A 25,129-nucleotide genomic window follows, 5' to 3' on the forward strand; every position below is an offset into this window, starting at 1 on the left:
AAAAAGCTCAATAAAAACAATGTCATACAATCATAAATGTTTGAGGACCAATTAAATTGCCTTCTAAATAACATTCCTTCATTGATAGTTGACATACTTACTGATCAAACCAGACGTTTTGAAGCTCCAACATGATAGGATTCGTGATAAACAGATGTTCTGTGTTATAAGTCTTCATGTCCTTGTAGGTCGTGTGCCATGGAACTGGTGCCCGGATGATTCTATAGATAACAATAGAAAAAAAATTTTATGCACATCCTAATTCCAAATATGACAACTCATGCATTCATTTAGCAAGCATTTTGTGTTATATCTCCAAAACATAAAAAATTTATTCAAATTAATCCTTATAATTCAATTTACTAAAGATAATTTCTTCAATATTCAAAATTCATTTAGGGACTCTTTAGTCTATGAAATCATTACGCCGTCATCTCAGCCAATCAGAAGCAATGTCACAAAAGGCGACATTGTTTTTTCCTTTATGGGCTGATAAAGTAAATTTTTAAGCCAATGAAAATGCTCGTAACAAGCAAAATTGAATTATTACAAAATCACATTACAAAATCACTGGAGGTCAATATGATATGAGTGAAAGAATAAGATACTACATATTTGACCAACTAAATGGCCAGGATATATAAATGGACAAATATTTCACAAGATTTTTTACACAAAGAACATCACATTCCTAAAATTAAGACCTTTCACAATTTTTTATTTCCATAAAGAGAGTCTATAACAAATCAATATGAAAGCAATGAATAACAGAAACTTCATGATGTTCATATTTTCCTTCTGCATTTCATAAAATTTTAAGATTCTAAGCAAGTGAACTTGAGGCATAAAGAAATGGAAGGGGTACGTATATGGACAGGATGCTTACTGTGTTGAATATGTCAAACCTATATATGAACCAGAGTTATGGGTCTTTCAGTAAAATGTTGAGATGGAACACTTTACTAGTAGGTTAAATTCTACAAAAGCTGAAATTCTACAAAAGCCGAAATGTGATGATAAAATCAAAAATCTCTTATGTAATGAAGTCATTAATAACGACTTCATTGCATAATGCCCCAATAACAAGTATCAGGATAACAAAGAAATCAATATTGAACGGTACCTTTTCTGAAATGGTTTCGGGGTCCATGCAATGTGCAATCTCTCTTTTTCTGTAGGATCTTTTAGGATATAGTCCACTGGAGAAAAAATAATAAGATAACAAAATAGAAAAGTCTTACCATCAAAGCATATTTTTTGGTTTCAATGAAAACATATGTGTATATAAAAGAAATACAAAAAAATGTTTAAAAATAACTATTAGAAATGAGGGAAAATACAACATTGCTAAGTGCACAATAAATGTTTTCATTTAAGACATATTTTCTCAGTAAGTTATATCAATTTTAATATTATGTTTAATTAACTGACCTATGGTCTTACGAATGCTGAACTCATAGTCGCTGTTGACTTCCTTTGCCAGGTCCTCTACCATGCCTTTCAGTTCTATACTGGACAATAATTGGCCAGGTACAAGTTGGCAGATATTCTTCATGGTGTCAGGGTGGGGCATCGCCAGCATCTCGCGACGAATCCCCTTCTCTATGTAGTAGTAGTACCGCTAAAACAAACAAAACATACTCATCAGTTTGTACAGTAATTCGATTTAGTTGTACATACAGTTATATTGTTTCTACATTTGCATTCATAGTACAATCAATATGATTGCATAAATATGTACATGGCAGTTTAATACATCAGTTTCAAGACAGCAAAACGATATGGGTAAAATGTGATTTATTATCAATTAGTCCCAACTTCCGGTGATTGTAATGTCATATTTTGATGTGCTTTTTGTGACGTTACAATCCCCTGGTGATCGGACAAATTGGCAATAAATTGTACTTCACCTGCAATGTCATTTTGAAACTCATGTATTGTACCAATTTCTACACTGTCAGGTAGATCAGTTAGTTGTAAAATGTTTGTATTAGTATATTTGATTGTACAGATTTTTGTACAGATTAGTCTAGGTAGTTTGACGGTGTTAACTCATTCACCCCTGAAATTTCATAATGGACTGGTCTAGTCTTTGATTCAGAAGAGCCTAAATGTGTCTTCAGGAGCGAATGAGTTAACACCCAGATTAGCTGATCTACACCCAATTTGTATTTAAACTACCGGGACATGTAAATCATATCTGAGATAAAGCCAATTTTGCAGTTACATAAGTGGAGAACGAAACATTTGTTAAACTACATAATAAACATAGGTAGACAGTTAAAGATGCTCCACCGCCGACAGACCATACACGATACTCATTATTTGTACAATAATTGGTGTTTAATCATGTTTATGTATGTCTAATTAACACAAAAAATAATATGAAATAATTTATTTTGCTTTCGGTGCATGCGCAGTCAGGACTTCATTCTATATAGAACATAGTGCTACAGAATTTTTTCGGGATGCAATTAATTATTTCTAATATTTTTATCTTGAAGTAATAATTAGAAGCTCAAACTTTTCAATGGTGGTAATGGTGTAAAGTAAGTAACTTTTGTAACTGAAGAAAAATTCCAAATCATCTGATCCTGTTTTTGATAGTGAAAAAATACCATTTGTCAGCAGTGGAGAATCTTTAAATGCAACTACAGTAAATTAATGACATTTTTATTTCCTTAAATACAAAGAAGCGATTTTTTTAAAAAAAAAAAGAAATAAAAAGCTGTTGGTTTTACGTCCTATTAATAAACAACCAAGGTCATTTAAGGGCCAAGAGTACCAAGAGAAAAACCACTGACCATAGGCCTGGCACCTGCCCTACATGGGATTCAAATTCACAGCCCAGAGACTATCAGACATTTGAAATATAAAAATCATTATTTTGATATGATAAAACTGTATCAATAATTGATATATGGCTTAAAAAAAATTAAGTTATGATAATATGCATAAAGTTAATTAATTGTTGATGATCCAAAACAGGTACTACAGATGGAATTTTGAATATCACCTAACAGGAATAACCAGGTAAAAAGTGTCAAAATTTCCAATGATGAATTTTTTTTGGAAATTTTCATTGTGAATATGTTTTCTGTATATAAGCAATCCAGATTTAAGTCAAGCCGTTTATATTTCAATACGATTTCTTTCTAGACTGATTGATCATACTTTTGTAAAGACTTGAGTTCTTGCCATCTATACATGTTGAATAACAACACGTTTTGGACAGGATCCAAAACTTGGCAAAAGGGTAAAAAGACCAGAACTGAAGTTCAATCAACAGATTAAAACAGGTGATAAGTTACTCTAATCTGCTTAATGTCTTTCTGTTAGGACACGATATGGTATACCGGTATATCCTTCCTATAGTGTTTGTATACACAGATACCTGTCTCTCTTTTCTTAAGAAATAAAAACACTAAATGTCTACAGAGATTTTACAAGCTTAAAATGATACCAGAAAATTAATTATCTATCAAACAAATTATGGAATTAAGTATGTATTTTATTAATACCAATTAATACCAGAATTTATCAAACATAGGTATCCATTTCTAAATGGGTATCATCATTCTTTCCTTTCAAAAAAAAAAAAGTCATCATGTACAGATGTCTTTTTTATATTGCATCATATTAGGTCCACAGAGGGCCATTAACTAGCAACTCTCTTTCCCTGGTCTTGATTGTCGCAGCAACCAAAAGTTATTAGAAGTAAGAACTGGCAATGGCAGGATAATATGGCAGTCTCTACACATCTTTAAGTCCTGATGATGACATATGATGCCTCTGCTTTTTCATTTTAAGTTTGACACAAGGGCCAGGGGAGCTAATAAACCTCTATCAAGCCCTAGAGTAGCTAAAGGATAAATAAAATTTTTATTACAAGATACTTTATGATAAAGTATTTCTATTAACAGATGCAATTATACCATTAAAGTGAATTAGTCTTTAGTTATTTTTTAATTTTTAATTAGTTTAACGTCCTTATAACGGTCAGTATCAATTAAGGATATGCCTGTTTATTGGTAGAGGAAAATCACCATCCAGTATCGGTCAGTAACTGGCAACTGCCCCACATGAGATTCAAACATGCAACTCAGTGGTGGAAGACTTGTGGTAATATGTTGGGACAACTTAACAACTGTGGTCAATGTGGTGGAATCTCAAGACTTCACACTGCTGGGCCACCATATGTGTACATGAATGATTAAATATCTTCATTAATTTTCCTTGTCCCACCCACCCATTCAAGGCACTGTTTATTTAAGCATTATTCTCAATATCTTTTGGGGGTATAGACAAAAAACAGAAGGACATTCTTCATAGACGCTTCATAAATGAGATATTGAGAATAATGCTTATCATTTTAGATAACTCAATCAGGTACTAATTAGGCATAAATTTCCGTAAATTTACTTACTATTACAATAAAACAAATTGAATTGTGGCGCATTAATGTCTTATCCAATAACTCAGTTTGGCCAATGACGGTGCCGCTTATAAAATTCCCCGCGAAAATGTTTTGTATTTATGACGTCATAATATATTACATACAACTCTTACGGCCTATGGGAAAATAACCTCAAAGATCTAACCAATAGAAATAAGTGTAATATACGGAATTAAATTATTAAGTGATGAGAGTTTAAATTTGCTCTTTTCTATAGATTTCAACTGTACATCACTGATATGTTATCCAATAGAAATAATATTTATCTTTACAAACTTACAGCTTCATCCCTCTCTGTGGGTTCCCCTGTCTGTTGTCTAGTTTCTTCCTCTATAGCCAACATTATATCCATTTGTTCTGTTGGGGTCATGGGTCGACTAGGAGGTAGATCCTGTATGTCCGGCAATACTTCATATCCATTCATTCCATTTTTATGTTCACTATTAAATAAGCAAATAAGAAATTGGTTTTTAAATTTAAAATTCGTTTTGATACAATTTCAGTTATTAACAAGCAAGTCTCAAACATAGAACTGGCATCCCATTCAGAAATCACAAAGTATTATCATAATATGTCACATTCAAATTTAGATTAAAGCTAACAGGGATAGATATATCTTAAGTTAAATTTACATGCACATACAATAATGGTTAATCCAATTCTGTAATTCTACATAATCATGAAATTTAAGGAACCACTGGAAACAGTAAACTTCAACTCTGTGAGACCTGATTTTGTAATAAACATGAAAAGGACCTATGGAAAATCATTTTGTTTCAGATTCTAATAACTGCATGGTTAGTATAATGAAGATTTGTTTTGGTTTGATTAATCTAATGTCCTATCAACAGTCATGAGGCTTATTTTAAAGAACATTCCAGATTTTGATGGCTAAGGATAGTATAAGTACCTGGATAAAAACCACCGACCAGCGCTGTTCTTTTACATGTTATTGTATCTTAGGACTTATCAAAAATACCAAAACTTACCCATTCACTCCATTTACTCCATTTTCTTCTTTGCCTTTACTTTCCTCCACTATGGTTTTAGCCCTAGCTATGGCATTGGAGCGAGGACTCCCCATAGATCCTTTGGAAACTGAAACATTAAATTTTGTAAAACATATTTAAAAACATGTATTGTCTCGAGTAAAATGTTCCAAATATTCACATGCATGTTGTTGTGAAGGAATTACTTAATGTTTCTCGACAGACATACTGCAGCTAATTTCACATTCAGCAGATGTTAAAGGTTTAGATATGGCTGATATGTCTAAATGAATTGATAGAAATCTGACAGTGCGCATCTAAATAATAAAATTCTTGTATCTGAGCTTAATTATTAAATGTATAATTAAAAACCTAAATTAGCATTTAAATTCTGATTGAAGGACTTACTTCTAGTTTTGGATCTATTAAGCTTTGGTAGATCTCGTAGTTTTAGGTCACTGGCTGTCGGAGTGTAATTATTAGCTATTGATTCACTCGGCGTCCTGTGGTATTTCTGCTCCTTATATGGAGCAGCTAATGTCCAAGATGTTCCTTTCATAATTGGTGGATGCTCACTGTTACGAAGGACAATCTGGTAAAAAAAAACCACAAAATTTTACTTCATATAATATTGCATATTAAGTTAAAACTGATCAAAATCTTATTTTAATAAACTGATGTCATTTTGTACATAATAATGTTTGTTGTATGATAATTAAAATTATGTTTGTTGTATGATAATTAAAATAAGTAATACAATAGACTTATTTTAATACAGATGCCTGTAGTCAAGAAAAGTGAAAATCTAGACAGTAATGTAGGGAATGGATTTGATTATAAACTCTGAAATTGATGGAATTCACAATCCAGAAAATTTGCAACCCTGACTATTGTGGCTGGAGAAACCAGTGACTGGATTATCAATATTCAATAGTCAACTGTATAGTTTATAGTCAACTGTATACTTTCAGATCTATATATTTCACCTGATATTATTTAATTACTGATATAAAGTTCAAATTGTTACAGAATTGGCATCCAAAAATTACCCACAGTGGTATATAATCTCCTTACAAGACATATATAAGACACTGTAAGGGTCTTACATACATATATATGTCTTTGAAAGAGATTGAAGGGTCTTATATACGTCTTTGAAGGAGATTTTAAGGGTTTCATATATGTCATTGAAGGAGAATACTTTAAAAAAGAAGGGAAGAGTATAACAGGAAATATCAGTGACCAGATAGCTCAATCGGTATAACATCCGCCTAGTGTTAGTATGACCAGAGTTAAGCCCAGTCTGGCCTCTACAATTCTCTCCATTTCAGCTGTTACAATTAAATATTTTGTTTAATATTGTCCTAACTGCTATAAGATCAATTACCTTGTATAGATCTGAGGGCTCCTTCATGGTGGATGGTAGTGGGGGCAAGCCCGGAAGGCCCCTTGTTTTACTGCAACTTTGCACTGGAGTTTCAACATACTGAAAAATAGCAAAAGTGAATTCACAATAGCTCAAGATAGATTTCTGCACATCTATAAATACAGTTAACTACACATATATCCAAGATTGAACAGACAATCAACTTAATTTTATTTTTTTCTTGTTATACGTAATACATAAACTGATCTATAATTGTAACACATATATATAAAAAAAAAAGGAATTTTACATCATCTTCATATGTTTCTGAAAATGAACAATCATTAGTAAACGAATCAGTAAATACACTTAACAACGATTTAATTTCTCTGTCTCAGTGGGCAAAACGATGGCTTGTCACATTCAACGCACAAAAACCTGAATTTGTAATTATCTCTAAAACAAGATTTGTTAAAGATGCTCCACCGCCGACAAATAGTATTTTTTCACTATCAAAAACAGGAGCAGACGATTTAGTATTTTTCTTCAGTTACAAAAATTACTTACTTTACACCATTACCACCATTGAAAAGTTGGAGCTTCTAATTCTACGTCAAGTTAAAAATATGAAAAATATTTAATTGCATCCCGAAAAAATTCCAACACACTATATTCTATATGGAATGAAGTATAGATTGCGTATGCACCAAAGGCAAAATGAAGATATATATATTATTTTTGTGTTAATTAGACATACATACACACGATTGAACACCAATTATTGTTCAAATAATGAATATCATTCATTCTCTGTCAGCGGTGGAGCATCTTTAATAAACCTAACCTTCTACTTAATAACATTCCGATTAAACATGTAATAACCATAAACATCTGGGCATATTTCTATCTGGTAAACTTAGCTAGCATTCTCACATCTCAGAAATTGTAGCCAAAGCCAACAGAATATTAAATATCTTACAAGCATTAGCTTATATTATCCCGCGTTCATGCCTAGAAACACTATATAAAACTATTGTAAGATCGGTTATGGAATATGGCAATATTTTATTTGATAATTGTCGTCAGCAAGAGTCTGACCTTATTGAAAGTGTTCAGCGTAGGGCGGCATTAATATGCACAGGTGGTTATAAGGTAACCAAATATACTAAACTGTTGGTTGAATTGGGATGGGAAAAACTAAGTGATAGACGAAAAAATTGCAGACTAAAAATGTTATTTAAAATTAAGCATGATCTGTGTCCACCATATTTGAAAACTATCTGTCCAATTCAGACTCATAGAACACAAAACTACAACTTTAGAAATTCAAATACTATTCTCCCTATCCTGTCAAGAAAATCTTTCTATCATCAATCCTTCTTTCCAAAATCAATACACGACTGGAACAATCTACCTGACACATTAAGAAATATCTCTTCACTAAGTCCTTCTCTCTTGCACTGTCAAATATATCCACTTCACAAAAAATCTTTTTATATACATATGGACACGGGAAAGGTAAAATTAATCACACTAGAATAAGAATGGGATTAAGTGCTTTAAACAAACATAGACATTCTTATAACTTAACCAATAACAAATTCTGTGACCTTTGCATGAACTCCTCCGAAGATGAAATTCATTTCTTTTTACGTTGTCAAAAATATAACAGAATCTGTTCCAATATGCTCCGCACTATTTGTCATATATTCGCTCCAAACATCAATTCAAACCTCATTGTAGAGCTCATGCCAAATGTTCTTGTCAAAATAATTTCATTTGGCTTACTCTAAACGAAATTGAGAACAAAGCATTATTTGACCATGTATTTAAATATATAGTAAATTCAAACAGATTCTGACCCCCCCCCCCCTTCCTCTCTCTCTCTCTCTCTCTCTCAGTCCCCCCCCTCTCTCTTTCTCTATCTCTCTCTCTCTCTAAAGTATGTATGTGTGAGTGTGAGCGTGTGCGACATTTGTATGTCTTTTGTGTAATTGTACATATTTTTTGTTTGATATATGTTGAGGAGAATATCTAGTAGCCTTCGGGCAGTTTGTAATCCTCGTGAAATAAATAAAGAATTAAATTAATAATATGAGTAAACGAAAAGTTTGTATATCATCATCAGGACCCCAATCCAAAAGACCACATATGTAATCACCATATGACAGCTTGGAGAATATGCACAAGAGAGCAACCAGATTCATATTTTCAACTTATTAAAAAAAATACAGCTCCTTCAACCTTGGCTCTTGAACTATAAACACCTTACATGCATACTAAAGTACAATATTTTAGAACAAAGAATTATCTGGAAAGAAAGTTCATCCTATAGCCATTTCAGACACAACTTTCTTATAGTCATTAAATCAGATTCAAAACTCAGTTGGCAATGCACATTTTCCACATTCATTTCATTTGATGCCACGACCAAATCTTGCTGTAACTTATTTGTTTCAATAGAGGAGAATAATTGAAGTGAGCTAGGATACCCATGTGCAGGCAAACCTGGCTATGGGTTGTGTATGCAATGATTAGTACTTCAAGACTTTGACACATCTGGTCATGTCTTACTTAAAATTTTAGTCTCAATATATACATTGTATATGCTTGATGAATCATAACTAAACTTAGATGAAACTAGTCCTCTAACCAAATTAAACTTTTCAACTTGTATCCAATATGTTTGTTTACCTTTGTCAGAGAATCAATCCTCTAAAATGCAATGTAAACGACTTCTATATATAGCTACGAAGTTGTAACTAGGCCTAATGATAAATACCTTAGGGCATCGGTGGCGATAGCAACACATCAAATAGAAAATTATCAAAGTCGATAGTAAGATGAAAGAAAATGGAATTGGTAGTTGGAGACATATGCAAATTAAACTAGGTTATTAAATAAGATACCTTTGCTCTTTCCATTGCCATTTTGAGCGTTTCTCGGAACGGATTGTTTCAGGTCTGAAATCCAAACAAGCTATATCCGGAATGCCAATATCATTGAAATATCAGACAGCTGAAAACTCCCAGAAATAATATAGGAGACTGTCGCTTAGGATCACTATTTCAAATTTATATTTCCATAGTGCCTATTTTCACATTGTAATACTAGCACGGTCCTCCATTTTCATAAGCAGCATCCGGGCTATTTAGTTGCTAGGAAAATATCGCGATTTGATTGGCAGATAATCTGTGTAATGAAAACGCTTCAAAAGATTTTCAGCAAAGCGCTTGATTCTACGGAAAGTATCGACAAGATCCGGGGAAACACGGAAATACCCGAATGTTTCAGTTATGAAAATACATAGACCCAGAGATTAATGTGCTTAAGAAACATATCAATTGACAGATTTTGCATATCATTGAGTAAAACTCAAAATTTCAGATCATTTTTTCCAGTTTTGACCCTGAAAATGGAGAGATCTAGATAGTTTGTGCTGTACACAAATGTCTGTGCGTTTAAAAGTAGCGAGTAACGAAAATAAATGTTTCTGATACGACTGTACCTCATCGTCTCTGGTGTAAAAAATATGTCACTGGAGATTTACACGTAGACGTGTACCTATGAATTAATTTATGTTGTGATGAATGAAGGAAATAATATCCGGAATATTATGTTTCTCAATTTAGAAGCTCTAGTATAGTTCATGATCAGACGTGCGCTTAACAATTACGAATGTTTTAAAACATGTCGTGACGTTGACGATAACTTAGAAAATTCCAAGATGGCTAAAGGCACGCTGCCTGTTGATATGGAACTCCGAAAGGTTTGTTTCTTGACCTTCTTCTTCGACTTCGTTTTATCAAAATGAAAAAAAGCCATTTTCTTGTTTAAGAATGAAAAGCTTTCGTTATTTACTTACCTCGGTGCAATCTCCATTGAACAGTAAACATGAGAAACAAGCCTCAGTGATCCACAAGCAAGTGATTTCTGCTTATAATTTTTCGCAGAGAAATGGGGATAGAAAGGCCAATTTGATTTTCATTTTAGGATTGAAACCACATGAAATGTGATCGAAATAAACACTGATGGTTCGCCCTAAATTAGAATATTGATTTGAAACAACTCTGGGCGAATTCGAACGTGATTTAGGTCGATACGACCCGTCAATAATCATACATTGTTAATATGAATTTAAGGCAAAGCCTCATTAGAGCGCAGCTACTTGTTAAAAATGTTATGTTAGGATTGCAACCTCAGAACGAGATAAAAACTGTTTTAACTTATAGTCCTTGAGCCGGATCATTGATTTTTATTAAATGCTGTTCTTCAATACTATTGATTCAGACATCGCAAGCACAGAGCCTCATCAATGCCTCTCAACAAGTCCCATGACTTTCAATGAGGCCGAATACCTGCGAAATGATGGATGTTTTGATTTATGTCTAGCAATATATTGACAGTCGTCATATATACAGGCCAGAAAGAAATATTCAACTGGAATTTTTCAATTTCCTTTTGATCTTGTTTTCTTTCGAAGGCTGAAAACTTGGAAACATGCCATGAATCAAAAAAGTGCATGTATATATCCCGTCATCTTTGGCACCAAGCTTCCTGACATCACGGGTGACGGTGCGCTTGACAATTAACACACACACAGTAGGGCTGAAACGATTCATCGCGATACACATCGAATCGCGATATTTGTATGTCAATACGATTTTACGATACAGCCTTCACGTTTCGGTTCGAAACAATGCAGTCTTTAGACTACCGCTTGTAGCAATAAATCTTAGCCAAGATAATCAGACACTGGGATCACACCAAAAAGAAGTGTAAACACTCTGATCATCTCCCCACCTGTTTTGATTAACATTCTGAGCCTATTAAGTCTTGTAGTGAGCTTGTGTCACTATTCACATGTGTCTGTTGCAGAAGTCAGCCAGCCGGTCGAGGCCGACTTTGGAAACAAGCTACCAACTTTTAAAGACTTTATAAGAAATGTTTTGACTACAGCTAGTAAGAACCACATCAAAAGCAAACACTTTTCATAATTGTAATGATTAAGCACGTTTTCAGTGTTAAATAGGCCTACACTGTCTGAAGGTATAGTCATAAAGTTTGCAATCGTAATGGCTGCCATTTTGGCATTGGCAATTATAATAAAGGAGTCGGATAGGTATAACAAATCCGGATTTAATTACATTTGATGATATTAATCATATACTAATGATAGCAAATGTCAATAAATTGTACAAGTATAAAAAAAATTGTACAGAAATTTTATGAACACAAAGATTTTTTTTCTCTAAACATCTAAACATATAATCAAATGTAATAATTTAATTAGTAGGTCAAAAAAATATTTTATTGGTACTTTTAGGCTAGTTGTTATGAGAACAAGTCCATAATAGAATGATTATTATGTACAATTTTGAACCATGTTCAATCAATTTAAAGTGAATAGTCGGGCAAAGATAACCAGTCTAAATGCGTTCATTGGCCTTCCAAAAGTTCTCACATATTAATACGACGGTCAAGTTCTGCTTAGTTTCCCAGTTCTGACCATTGAAATAAAGAAAAGTTGAAAGCATTGAAAGCGAGGCTGCGTGGAAATGTAACCACGGACATAGTCAGATGGGAGGACGTTTTAGGATTCCTATACTTTAAATTAATTTCTTTGTACGCAGACAGATTTTGGCGAGAGATTTTATTTTTCCATTTCATAAGAAATTATACTGGATACATTCACACCATTTTTACCGACTTTAGCCATCCTTGCCCGACTGTTCACTTTAAATAAGTATAGGTATATAAAAATATATGAACCTAGTTTTATTATTTTTTTGGTTTAATACAGTTACATTAAGTCATTAATTGTTTTTCATCTCTCTTTATTAATTGATTATTTATGTTATGGTTTTTTAACCCTTTTTGTAATTTGAGTTATTGATGTTTGTTTACATCAAACATAAAAAATGCTCTACTTTTTATTTTTTCTCTTTTAGGTATGATTTATTAATGCATTAGTTGTACATTTCAAAATCCTGATGTAAAAAACAACTGTTAAAACACAAGATTGCACAAAACAGAAGTATCATATCGAAAATAATCGAATCAAGAGGCATGTATCGTGATACGTATCGTATCGGAATACTGGTGTATCGTTGCAGCCCTAACAAAAAGTATATCATTTTGACCAGTACATTTATTGTGTCGTTCTTGTCTTTATGTAGTTATCTAAAACTACTTACAGTAATTTCAAAGTATATTCTGATGACACATTTTGTCTTTAGAGAAAATTTCAAATTTCGTCATGCTGATAATGAGAATTAAAACATGGCTGCCTGCATGGAGGCACGAGACTTTTCTTGCGGGTACTTCATGGGGTACTGGAATGTATTGGAATCTATTGAAATTATTATGTTTTGATTCACATGTAAAAGGCTTGCAAGTTCATGTAATATGGTCCATTTTATGGGATACAATGCTGATGGGTACATGATTCGTTTTTAAAAAAAATGAAAACAATAAAAGTACATAATATATGAGAAAAGTAAAGCACTCGCTCAGAGCTGAAATCAGACATAATTTTAGCTGATCACCTGGCCCGAAGGGTGTGGCGTCTGTCTGTCAACATTTCTTTTAATTCACTACTAGCCATAAACTTCTGCATGGATTGTAACCCAAATTTACCCATAAATGTCCATAGGGGAAGGGGAACAGAATTTGTATAAATTTTGGCTCTGACCCCCCAGGGGCAGGAGGGGCGGGGCCCAATAGGGGAAATAGAGGTAAATTCTTTAAATCACTACATGTCTTGTCATAGAGTTCTGTATGGACTGAAACCAAATTTGACCACAAACATCCTTGGGTGAAGGGGAACAGAATTGGTATAAATTTTGGCTCTAATACCCCAGGGGTGGGGCCCAATAGGGAAATTAGAGGTAAGTATTTAAATTTCTTCAGAAAGAAAGCAATGAACCTGTATTCAGAACATTATTTGGCATTTACAAACCATAGTGTTTCCCACAGCCCTGATTAGCATGGTGCTGCGCCATGTCATTTTTACCTGAAGTCATGGTACGGACACAGCAAGAAATTCAAATAGTACACTTCCATCGGTTCATTGAATGAAACAACAACATACCCTTATATTTATTTAATGCAAAAGGTTCCCCTGTTGGTGGCCTCGGCACTTTTTATTGTTGTAAAGATTTTGATGCCATGCATGATTGATTGTAGCGATATATATAGTCATATATATATATAGAATAAATAAATGTAGTATGTCCTTGTGATGGAACAAAATATGGAAAAAACAACTATTAAAACAAATCTGCCTTCCCTAATGCTTCCGCAGCTACCACAGCTCCTCGGGGGATGTTTATTTGTTTCTGAAGAGCAGCAGTAGCTGCGAAAGCACTAAGGAAGGTAATTTATTGTTTTAATATTTGTTTTTTCATATTTTGTTCCATCACAAGGACATACATGTACTACATTTATTTATTCTATATATATGGCTGTATATAGCATTTGGTTTAAACTTGCATTTTTTTGGTGTCATATGTATGCAATCAGGAAGTCCAAAGTTTCTGACATAATCTTTAAATTAACATTCATAAATTTATTTCTTCATTTTTTTCAGGCTACAAAATATCCCCAGGTATATTTTACATTAACAAAATAGAAACTTTTGAAGTTCATACTGTTCAACATTGTCGCATCAAAAAACCAAATTCTTGCTTTCCTTCAATCTAATTATGTTGGTTTGATTAAGTTTTATTATAATTAACAGTATTATTATTTATGTCAATTCAATACAATATAGGAGCTATTTATTTGGCCAGTATCCATACATATTTTGAATAATTCCTAAATCTAATTTAGGCTACAAAATGTAGCTATATACATTTATATGTAGTGGTGGTGTGGAATTACATCACTCACGTCACCAACACAGTGACACAACATTTAACCGTTCATGAGTGAATTGTGAAAAGGTGTAAGGATATATTGATTCCTTTTACTTCATATATCAGTTCTTGGTCCCTATAATCAGTGTATATAAGACCCTCAAACGTGGCAAAACTTTTATTTAATATGCTGTTTCAAGGGCATGCTCAGAAACAACAACTACCAGTTGGTAGATGTAAGAAGACGATGAAGTGTCTCACAAGATGATTTTGTCCTTGTTTTTAAGTTTTTTCTTTTTGATAATTTTGAGAGTGCTTGTAGAGGGAAGCTGTTTTTGAAATGTTTGACTTTCATGGTTGACATTGTCCTGAACCAGGACTCGGTCAGAAATACGTTTGATGTAAGGATTCACAATACTAGTCCAACCAATTGCAAGTGTACTTGTATTTAGCTAGCTTTCATGATTCTGCATCACTATATGTCAAAATTTCTTAAAGGAAATTCTAGTTTTCGTCTGTCTTAAGTAGTGTTGGACAGATTTTTAATTTGAATTGATAATCAATCGATTGTCAGATCTTACTAAAAACTATATATCAATAATGAAAGCTAGGTAATTATTGGTTATTAAATGGGAGATATGTACAGTATAACCCCTATAACTCGAACCTGGATTCTGGAACCTGGTCCCGACCATGTCCTTATTAATATATGTAATAAAACACCGGATAGCTTGCAATTGAACAGCTATTCGTCGAAGACCCCTTATTCCTCGAACAGAAATGTATAACTGTTTCATCAAATACATAGTATTAAACCACGAACAGGTATTAAGCCCTTGAGAAATTTTTACCTCAGACGTTCATCTTTTTGTAAATCTAATACATATTTTTTTTCAACTTGATACTACTATCAAAAACCACTTTCATAAAAATTCAAAATGCTCAAAATCACAGTAATCAAAATATCATTGATAAGCATTGTTTGCCATAGCTTGAGACCAGACATTTTAACTGTTGATGAAGATCTTGACCATCCTCGGATGAGTCAAATACCCTGTATTCCTCGAACTATTGATCTGGTCCCCTGCTGTTTGAGTTATGGGGGTTTTACTGTAATTGATGATGCTTTTCTTACACTGTTGAAGTGTTCTGAATCTTTAAGATGTAAAATTTATGTCAAAATATCTTGAATAATAATACACAATACATTAAATTACATAAAAAACAAACAAAACACCATCTTTACCAGGTATATTCTTAGTTCACCTTCCTAAAATCCTTATGTGAAAAAAAAGTATATGTAGATAGTAAGCAATTATAAAGTTGATAATTTAGTAGGTTGTCTTCAACGTTACTGAGTATCGATTATGATTTTACAACCAATTCCCAATGTACACCCAGTACATTTTAGTAAGTGTATTATTTATTAAATTATATGTAATTATAATATATCAGTATACTGTTAAAAAGTTTTGCGCCCGACTGATTGAGTGAAACTTTTGAAATTGATTGCCATTTCCTTGCATATTGATTGATTGTTTGATGAGTCAGTTTGATTTATCCATGATTATACTGTTGCAAAATTAAGTCATTTGACAATTTTAGTTTGTGTTAATTTACTTGTTCATTTTTTCTATTATATATTTTATTGGACATGGCTTTTTAAAGTACCTTTGAATCACATAAAAATAGATGTTTTTGCAATATTACAGAGTACCTCTGTCGACACAATGGACACAGAAGGTGTCAATTGTGTCGTCATTATTTTGCGAGCAAAACTTGCATCATTTTCTCTGAAAAGTATGACATTACGTTTGCAAACATTGATGTCACAATTAATACCTACCCGCGAGGACTGTAATATGCAAATAGGGAATACATCCCCAACAGGATGAAGACAATGAAAACAAAATTTATCTGTATATATTTATATAAATATGTGAGAGGCCGCAGTGGCCGAGGGGTTAAGATGTCTCGGCATATGACCAAAAGCCCTCCACCTTGGGATTACAAGTTCGAATTCCATGTGGGGCAGTTGCTAGGTACTGACCGCTGGTCTGTGATTTTTCTCCAGGTACACCAGCTTTTCTCCACGATCAAACCTGGCACGTCCTTAAATTACCCTGGCTGTTAATAGGAGGTTAAACTAATTATATATACATGTAATAACAATTAAATATAAAAAAACCTAAAGTATATATGTGCTTGGGGATATTTTAGGGGATTATTATTTCTATACCACCACTTAAATTAAGGTCACCTTTTTACGGTCTGAGTTTTCTTGTATAATAAATAACAAAATCACAGAATTGGAACTTTATCATATAAAGATTTTAAGCTTGAATTGGCACTATATTGATTTGAACATGAAAACACAGCATTGATACCATATTCGACCCAATAATCGTCCCCATCACTATATAAAGGTGTCCCTACTCCTTTTTGAGGCTTCCATTGCAAATTACCTCAAATAAAATATTTAGGCGCACTGTACGCTTATTGGGTCGAATACAGTCTTAGGGTTGGGTAGGGAATTTGAATGTGGGTTTGCAAAGTTCTTTATTGTTTGACTTTGTACATCGTGATTCACTCTGAACTCCTCGTATGGAACACCTGACCTCAGGTGGACATGTGCTAGCTATACATATAGACAATTCATCTAGCTGAATTGTCTATATATATAACTAGCACATGTCCACCTGAGGTGTTCCAAAAGTTATTTATACACGTGGATTTAGTTGTTTCAAATACTAAAAGCTGATATTATTATTGTACATATATATATTAACATTTGTTTTAAAGGCGTTCCAAGAACTCCAAACGAAAATGATCAACACAACACAACAGATTAAACTGTCTAATGCACAAATAGACACCTTGAAAAGGACTGTGCAACATTCAAAGCTGGTGGACCAGGAAATCACGTCTCTCCCGCCAAGTACACGTACATACGAGGGTGTCGGCAGAATGTAAGTTCATTAATACTTATAAATATTGTCAGATAATAAAACTTGTAGCATTTCTGTCCTTATGTTTCTTTTCATAGGAATTATCACAAACATAGTTTACATGTGACCCATGTGTTTTCTGTTATTATTTGAAAAAGTATTACTGTATTCGACTCAATAATTGCTTATGTCCCTATAAACACCCCTCCCCTTTTTTGAGGCCTCGATTTCAATTGCCCAGGCATAAATAAAGACCAAAACTACACAAAACTTTATAGAATTGCAATAATTTCATTTTGTTAGCACCTTTTCATTTTTAGTGCAAATGTACTCATACTATTGTTTTCCTTGTCGGGTGTAGAGTCTGTGTACAACCGCTATGTGCAGATTCCAACTGCGCACGCGATACCGGAAGTCAGTGTCTTATAGTGTTTAATAGATTTCGCCATGGTAATTTAGTGACACCAAACTTTCAAAAACATATATTAAGATATACTTGTCAGCGATAATCTACTATACATTAACAACAGTGACATTTCACAGTGCTATATGCATTTGTTTTGTGTAAATTTCAAGCGGCATATCATACAAACTCTTGCATCGGTCACGATATTCTAAACATCTGATCGACTTTGGAAACTTCCGGATCAATACAATGCAATTCAGGTTTATATAGTCAATAAAAGAAAGTGACGAAACGGATAACTTTTAGTACTGGCCACATATTTTATTTATTTCACATCATCCAAGATCCTAGGTGTACATTGCACTATCGCTTACTAAACCCTGTGACCATAGACCGCATTTGCTGCAGTTCTAATTAATACTTATAAAATAACACAGCTTTGCGTGAGAGAAACAGAATAAAAAAGAAACACATTATAAAATATCAGTCTGAGGTCTAGATCTTATGTACCCCAGAAAGGCATTCAAGCATGACACAAGTAAGTCACCACGTGCACAGAGACTGGACGGTGTTCTAGCGGACGACTATTTTGAACAACGAAACAATTTTATCGTATCAATATGATAATAAACACACTTTTATGTAACAAAGAACTTCAAAGTAATTTCACATTTTAAGTTCTGATGAAGTAAAGGAAAGTATGTATTGCAATGCACCAAGGGCGTAAACCATCTCCGTGCAATAGTCCCAAGGATAATGAGTGAAAGTGCTACGTAAGCCAGTTGTAGAGGATGATTTCATAGCCTAAATTAAGGTTAGGAAGTATTTAGCGAGCATTTAATGTCTAACAGACTAGTTTCAAATGCCCTGGGCACTTATTGGGTCAAACACGGTACTTTATACATACATCCACATACCTTACATACATCAGTATTATTATATAAATACTACCTGCATTAGAGGGTGACAGCGCCCAGTGTCGCCGTGAGGATATCACTGTCACCCGAGGCGAAGTCTAGGGTGACAGTGATATTCCGAGGGGTGACACTGGGTACTGTCACCCTCTAATGTAGGTAATATTTATTTTAATATAACAAAAGTCTTGACACAAAATAGTTATCTATTCTTGAAACATTTTACTTGTTTTAGCACAAGTCGAAAACTCCCCGTTGGTAGTAAAATAACACATATTAGCTTATACTCAGAAGCGCTTATTACCATTGTATTGTAAAATGAATAATCACAATAAACATTCTGTGAAATATCCTTGTCATCATGTCTCCTGCGTTTGTTAGAATTTAACCGTTTTTGTAAATCTCAATGAATTTTGGTTTCGTCCCGTTGTCTGTTTACATTAGCAACGTCACGAAGACACTTGTAATGGCATGTTTTCCGTTCACCTAATCACCGACGGCATTAATAAAAACCAACATATATATAGTGCTTGGATGGTAAGCGAAAAGATGTAAACGGAAAGCTCCGCACTTAATTTGAAAAAAAATTAATTAATAAACAGACTAATTTGGCAAAACGATTACGCTATAGCTCCGGATACGTTTTGAAGCGTTGCTTCAAAAAACAAAGATGGCGTCGTGAAAAGAAACGAGTGCGCATCTTTTTCTGGCGGTTAATATTTTGCACTGTCAAAAATACACATCACCCTTTGCTAGGGGATTGCTATGAACGTGTCTATTGTCTCCTATTGTTATAATGCTAACTGCCGTGTGATAGTGTAAAATACCAAATATCTCTCGACCAATCAGAATGCAGGATTCTCACTTGAGGTCTTATAATAATCAGTATTACCAATCTGTTCAGGACAATATATTTTAGTCCACAAACTTTCATGTACATTTTTAGTGTTCAACCAATATCAAAAGTGCAAACTATATACTGATGATTTTTTTTTTTAACTCATAAGATGTCAAACCATTTACATGTACTAAACCCATTATGTGTAAGGTATCATGAGAAAATGAGGTACTGTAAACCAATATTCTTTTGTGTGCAATTTATTTTCACAAATTTTGTGATTGAAGTAAATTCCAAAATTCCCAGTTTATCTCTACATATTGATATTTACCTAATTGATTCTGATAGTAATTTTCGAACAATTTTTAAATCCGCAAATATTAATCTTCACAAACTTGTTTTGAAATGAAATTCGCAAAATTTAGTAGCCACGAAAGAACATTGGTTTAAAGTATATGAAAGGAAATCGCATGTAAATTATCTCCAAACTTATATCAAGGACGTATATGAGAAGGATAAGTCACACTGGGCTTTTTTTTTTTTTTTTTTTTCCAAACAATGTTTTAACAAAGACTACATTTGCCACATATACATGCACATTACTTCCATTTCCTTCCATTCTGGCATTTTCCTCTCATACACTAGAAATTACATTGTTATTTATTATTATTTATGAAAAGGGGGCAGGGGGTAAGAGAAAAAAAAACAGATGGGGAGGGGGGAAGGAGGTAAAGGGGGATAAAGGTATGAAGAGGGATGGTATATAAACTAGTAAATAAACAATTAACGTAAGAGATAGAAAAGGGGGAAATAAAGGACAGAGATGGATATCACTTCACAGATCTATACAAATGTATACATAGTGCAAGCATGACACATGGAAAAAAACATGTATAAATAACTATTTTATTTCAATTTAAAATATGGACAAACTGTCAGGGGTTTGCAAGTTCCACTAGTTTTAACCATTTTTGCCAATCTTTATTGAATCTATTAATTTCTTTTTCTCCTTTACCAAAAGCTATATACTTTTGAACATAGTAATACTCTTTAATAGAGTTTAAAAAAGCTGTCACATTTAATGAACCATGTAAGCATCTAGTTTTGTAAATATAATGTTTAATATAAAGAACAATTTCATTATCAATCCTATGATATATACAATTTTGATCTAGTTTCCCAAAAAGCATAGTTTCTTTATTAATAGCAAAAGGAATAAAAAGAATATCCAAAAAATTTTCAAAATTGACTAAAAAGTTCTGAACTTCAGAGCATTCCCAAAAAAGATGTGTGATTGTCTCCCTTTCTAATGCACATAACATACAGTGAGGATTATTTGAAAGACCAATTTTACAAAGATATGTATTAGTTGTTAGAATATGATGGGAAATTCTGAACTGAAGCCATTGAAGTGTAGTATTATTAGTAGTCATGAAGGGTTTTGGGGACGTACAACCTAGGAGCTTTTGTGTTTGTGCACTGACCATGACGTTGGGCAACGACTGATTTTCCTTTGATATTCCCTGGTGCAGCCTTTGATGTAGCTTGCGGATGCGAGGGTTACCGTCTTACATTCTGAAGCGGAACATCATTTTATGAGCTGTCATATTTTTGAACGAAAATTTAAGACATGTCTTCTTAATCTTCCTTCCTTAAAGCAAGTAATAAACATTGTGAAATTTAATAAACTTTACATTTGACAAGATAATACAAGTATTTGTTGAGAAAAATGGTTTTTATTCCCGGTTCATAGGCGTCTCTCATGGTGTTTAGTAGTGTAAAGAGACTGACGAATCCATTAAATAACAGCATGATATTGAGGAAAGATGGAAGTAAAACCTACACATTTCTTTTTGTTTACAGGTTCATTTTGCAGTCAATTCCAGATATTCAAAAGAATTTACAGCTTAAAGTGAAGGCTTCAGAGGACAAGATGAAATCTCTAGAGGTATAATATTAAGATTTTATACAGTAAGATGAAATCTCTGGAGGTATATAGTATTTATAGTGTTTTATACAGTGAAATGAAATCTCTAAATGTATCTAATATTTAGTGTTTTATACAGTAAGATGAAATCTCTAAAGGTATATGATATTTAGTGTTTTATACAGTGAGATGAAATCTCTAAAGGTATAAGATATTTAGTGTTTTATACAGTAAGATGAAATATCATGAGGTATAATATTTAGTGTTTTATACAGTAAGATGAAATCTCTAAAGGTATAAGATATTTAGTGTTTTATACTGTAAGATGAAATCTCAAAATGTATATAATATTTAGTGTTTTATACAGTAAGATGAAATCTCCTGAGGTATAATATTTAGTGTTTTGTAAAGTAAAACAAGGTCATAATGAAACCCTGGGGACCAATGAAATTACTTCAATATCATCTTAGTTTGTTATAACTAGAAATAACTGTATAGAAATCTTGATGGGGTTGAGAAGTACAAAAAAAGTACTTTAAGCATGACTTTGTTGTAAATGTGTCTGTTATAAATATGTTATACTGTATCTGGTTATTTAGGTGAAATGTTTTAGAAGTAAATAATTTTACCAGACGTTTTGAAAGGGTCCTTCACTTTCGAGATACCAAAATGACATGAAAAGTACAATTTACTGTTGATTTGTTTCACCTTTCGCTGATTCAAAAATCACTTCAAACTATAATTTCACAATTACTAGGAGATGGGACTATATATCTAGCTAATCTACAGTAAATTCATCCTCGATACTCCAGTTGTTATATGCACCCCTAGACTATCTCATCGTAAAACTGGCGGCAGTTCAGGAGAAACAATCTGAACCAATCACAGGCCTGCAAAGATTTCCTTACTAGACTACAGAAAGAGTGTCGCCAAACTTCAAATCCACACAGTCAACCATAGTGTACCGTTATACGGCTCTTTTGATGTACATCAAAGGGCTAAATTACCTGTTTTGTCTCCAGTTTTGCTATGAGATAGTCCAGGGGTGGATATAACGTCAGCGGTAGTAATCCCTGGAGTATCGAGGATGCAGTAAATAATATTTCACCCATGTTGTTTTGGTATTTCAATATTGATGCATTTTAATTTTAATTTTGAACTGAACATGCTTCTTATCTAAATGATTAAATTTATTTCTTGTCCAAACTATTTTCTTATAATTTTTTATTTTTTGTCAAACAATATATCAATTTTACAATAATCACATAATCGTGAAATATGAATATAGTTATCTTCCATGCACATCTTTCACTTTGCTATTCTTTCATTCATCAGTATAATTACATTGTTTGGGTTTTTTGAAAGAAAGGGAGGAGGGAAAGAAAAAATAAAATAAAGAACAAAGACATTTTTTTTGTCCAAACTTATGTTACAAGTAAAACGGACATCAGTAGGCATAGGCATACCTTGTTAAAGTTTCTATTGAACTTAATCAACCTGGCCATGGAAACTCTTCAAATTATTCAAGTATGTATTCAGTAATGTAATGTACCTGAGACATTATGGTCATGATCAGGACCAGCAAAATATTGAGATTGAGATCTTATGAAATTGTGAATGATGTATTTGATGCGGGTATTTATGAACACGAATCTGCTTGATCTGTTTCAGACAAACAAATCTTACTTAGAGAGGAATTTAAAGGAAAGCCAGGACAACTTGAGAGAATTAATTGTATCAAAACAACAATCAAGATGAGCTATATAAGTGTATATTATAGTACACAGACTTTTTCATACTCTTACCCTTTTGGGAAACATTTCTTAAATTATATTGTAAGTACTTGTAAAATGTTGCATTTAAGAAGCAATTAAAATGTGACTTAAATTGATTGTTTCTTGTGATTATGTTTCTTTTATCCTGGGAAATTGTTAAAGTGAATAGCCGGGGAAAGAAAACCAGTCTAAATGCGTTCATTGGCCTTCCAAATGTTCTTGCATATCAAAACGACTGTCCGGTTTTGACCAAAAAAAGTTCCATGTAAATTTCGAACATTTCAAAAATAATTCTTTGGAAGCGAGACTGTGTGGAAATGCCAACACGGACATAGCCAGCAGGGAGGACATTTTAAGATTCCTTTAATATAAATTAATTTCTTCACATGCAGAGTGATTTTGACAAGAAATTGTATTTTTCTATATCATCAGAAATTATACTGGGTATATTACCACCATTTTTACCGACTTCAGCCTTCCTTTGCCCCATTATTCACTTTCATGGGAGTTTAATTTCCATGGCATATCTTTTTTAGACAGAAATCAACAAATTTACAACCTACAAAAATTTTTATTATTTGGTCCTTTTAAAGAATACTGCGATGTCTCACCGTAAACAATCAACTTATTCATAACCGCTGGTTGGAATTTAACAAAAGTTTCCCGATAGCATCCTTTTGGGATGGCCACTCAAACTCAAATGGTGGAGCTGACCCTCTACGTTCCGCTTCAGGGGCCTAGGAGGTGGGCCAAAAATGTCAATTTGCCTATATTTCAATATAAAACACTTCTCTGAAACCAAGCATTGGATAAAACTCATTGCATTGGTAGCATCCTTATGGGGAGGGAATTTCAAAATTGTACAAATGGTGAGGCCAACCTTTGGGGGCCTGAAAAGCAAGGCCAATTGAAATCAATTTGAATTTTTCCATGTAAATGACTTTTCTGAAAGTAAGCACTGAATAACACTCATATTGCATCGGTATACGTAGCATACTTATTGGGTGGGGGTTCAAAATTGTACAAATGGTTGGGCTGACTACCCGGGGGCCTGAGGAATTTAATTTGACTATATTCATATACAATATTGTAGATGACTTCTTGTGTGATATTCTTATTCATATATTGTTCAGATGCCTAGTTCAATCAGCTGAAGGTTGGGCCAGATGTACTTGTGATAAGTTTGGTTGAAATTAACCTGTATTTATGACATTAAACAAGGTGAGCAATTCAGGCCCTCTGAGTTTCTTGTTAGCTCACCTGGTCTGAAGGACCGAGGTGAGCTTATGGGATACCGCAGCGTCCGGCATCCGTCAACAAGTGACTGGTAGCATCCTTATGGGCTACTAACTGAAATTGTACAAATGATGGGGCCTGAGTGGCGGGGCCAAAAGGGGTCAATTTGGCTATTTCCATATAAATGACTTCTTCTCTGAAGCTAAGCATGAGATAGCACTCATAATGCAATGGTAGTATCGTTATAGGGTGGGGATTCAAATTGTACAAAAGATAGGGCTGACCCCCGTGGGGCCTGAGGGGCGGGGTCAAAGGGATCAATTTGGCTATTTCCATATAAACAACTTCTTCTCTGAAACCAAGCATGGGATAGCACCCATAATGCAATGGTAGCATCCTTATAGGGTTGGGATTC

General features: G+C 33.5%; 2 protein-coding genes across 4 annotated transcripts in view; one reads left to right on the top strand and one right to left on the bottom strand.

The window, feature by feature from the left end:
• The window catches only part of LOC138323518 (dynein axonemal heavy chain 3-like), a 55,996-nt gene extending 46,035 nt beyond the window's left edge, over positions 1-9,961 (bottom strand). For both annotated transcript variants that reach the window (XM_069268172.1, XM_069268171.1), the window contains exons 1-8: positions 9,721-9,961; positions 6,833-6,931; positions 5,854-6,037; positions 5,446-5,554; positions 4,737-4,896; positions 1,432-1,621; positions 1,124-1,199; positions 102-221 (exon numbers count right to left, since the gene is read on the bottom strand). In XM_069268172.1, coding sequence (XP_069124273.1) covers positions 102-221; positions 1,124-1,199; positions 1,432-1,621; positions 4,737-4,896; positions 5,446-5,554; positions 5,854-6,037; positions 6,833-6,931; positions 9,721-9,741 — 959 coding nt within the window. In that variant the 5' untranslated portion in view covers positions 9,742-9,961. The remainder of the gene's footprint in view (positions 1-101; positions 222-1,123; positions 1,200-1,431; positions 1,622-4,736; positions 4,897-5,445; positions 5,555-5,853; positions 6,038-6,832; positions 6,932-9,720) is intronic.
• A 471-nt stretch (positions 9,962-10,432) lies between these two features.
• LOC138323519 (prefoldin subunit 1-like) lies at positions 10,433-23,594 on the top strand. 2 transcript variants are annotated; one of them, XM_069268173.1, is made up of 5 exons: positions 10,475-10,580; positions 14,403-14,420; positions 17,473-17,639; positions 21,640-21,724; positions 23,375-23,594. In XM_069268173.1, the coding sequence occupies exons 1-5, from the start codon at positions 10,539-10,541 to the stop codon at positions 23,459-23,461; spliced, it is 399 nt and encodes a 132-aa protein (XP_069124274.1). In that variant the 5' UTR covers positions 10,475-10,538; the 3' UTR covers positions 23,462-23,594. The 2 variants fall into 2 exon arrangements, with proteins under 2 accessions (XP_069124276.1, XP_069124274.1); XM_069268175.1 differs by lacking the exon at positions 14,403-14,420 and having other exon boundaries at positions 10,433-10,580.
• Positions 23,595-25,129: the final 1,535 nt, after the last annotated feature.

Source organism: Argopecten irradians, chromosome 5 (genome assembly GCF_041381155.1).
Source record: "Argopecten irradians isolate NY chromosome 5, Ai_NY, whole genome shotgun sequence".
Taxonomy (NCBI): Eukaryota; Metazoa; Mollusca; class Bivalvia; order Pectinida; family Pectinidae; genus Argopecten; species Argopecten irradians.

Coding starts and splice junctions, on each gene's coding strand:
- LOC138323519 (XM_069268175.1), top strand. CDS start 10,461: ATGATCAGACGTGCGCTTAACAATTACGAATGTTTTAAAACATGTCGT. Junction 17,640..21,639: donor TACGAGGGTGTCGGCAGAAT/GTAAGTTCATTA, acceptor TTTTGTTTACAG/GTTCATTTTGCAGTCAATTC. Junction 21,725..23,374: donor ACAAGATGAAATCTCTAGAG/GTATAATATTAA, acceptor GATCTGTTTCAG/ACAAACAAATCTTACTTAGA.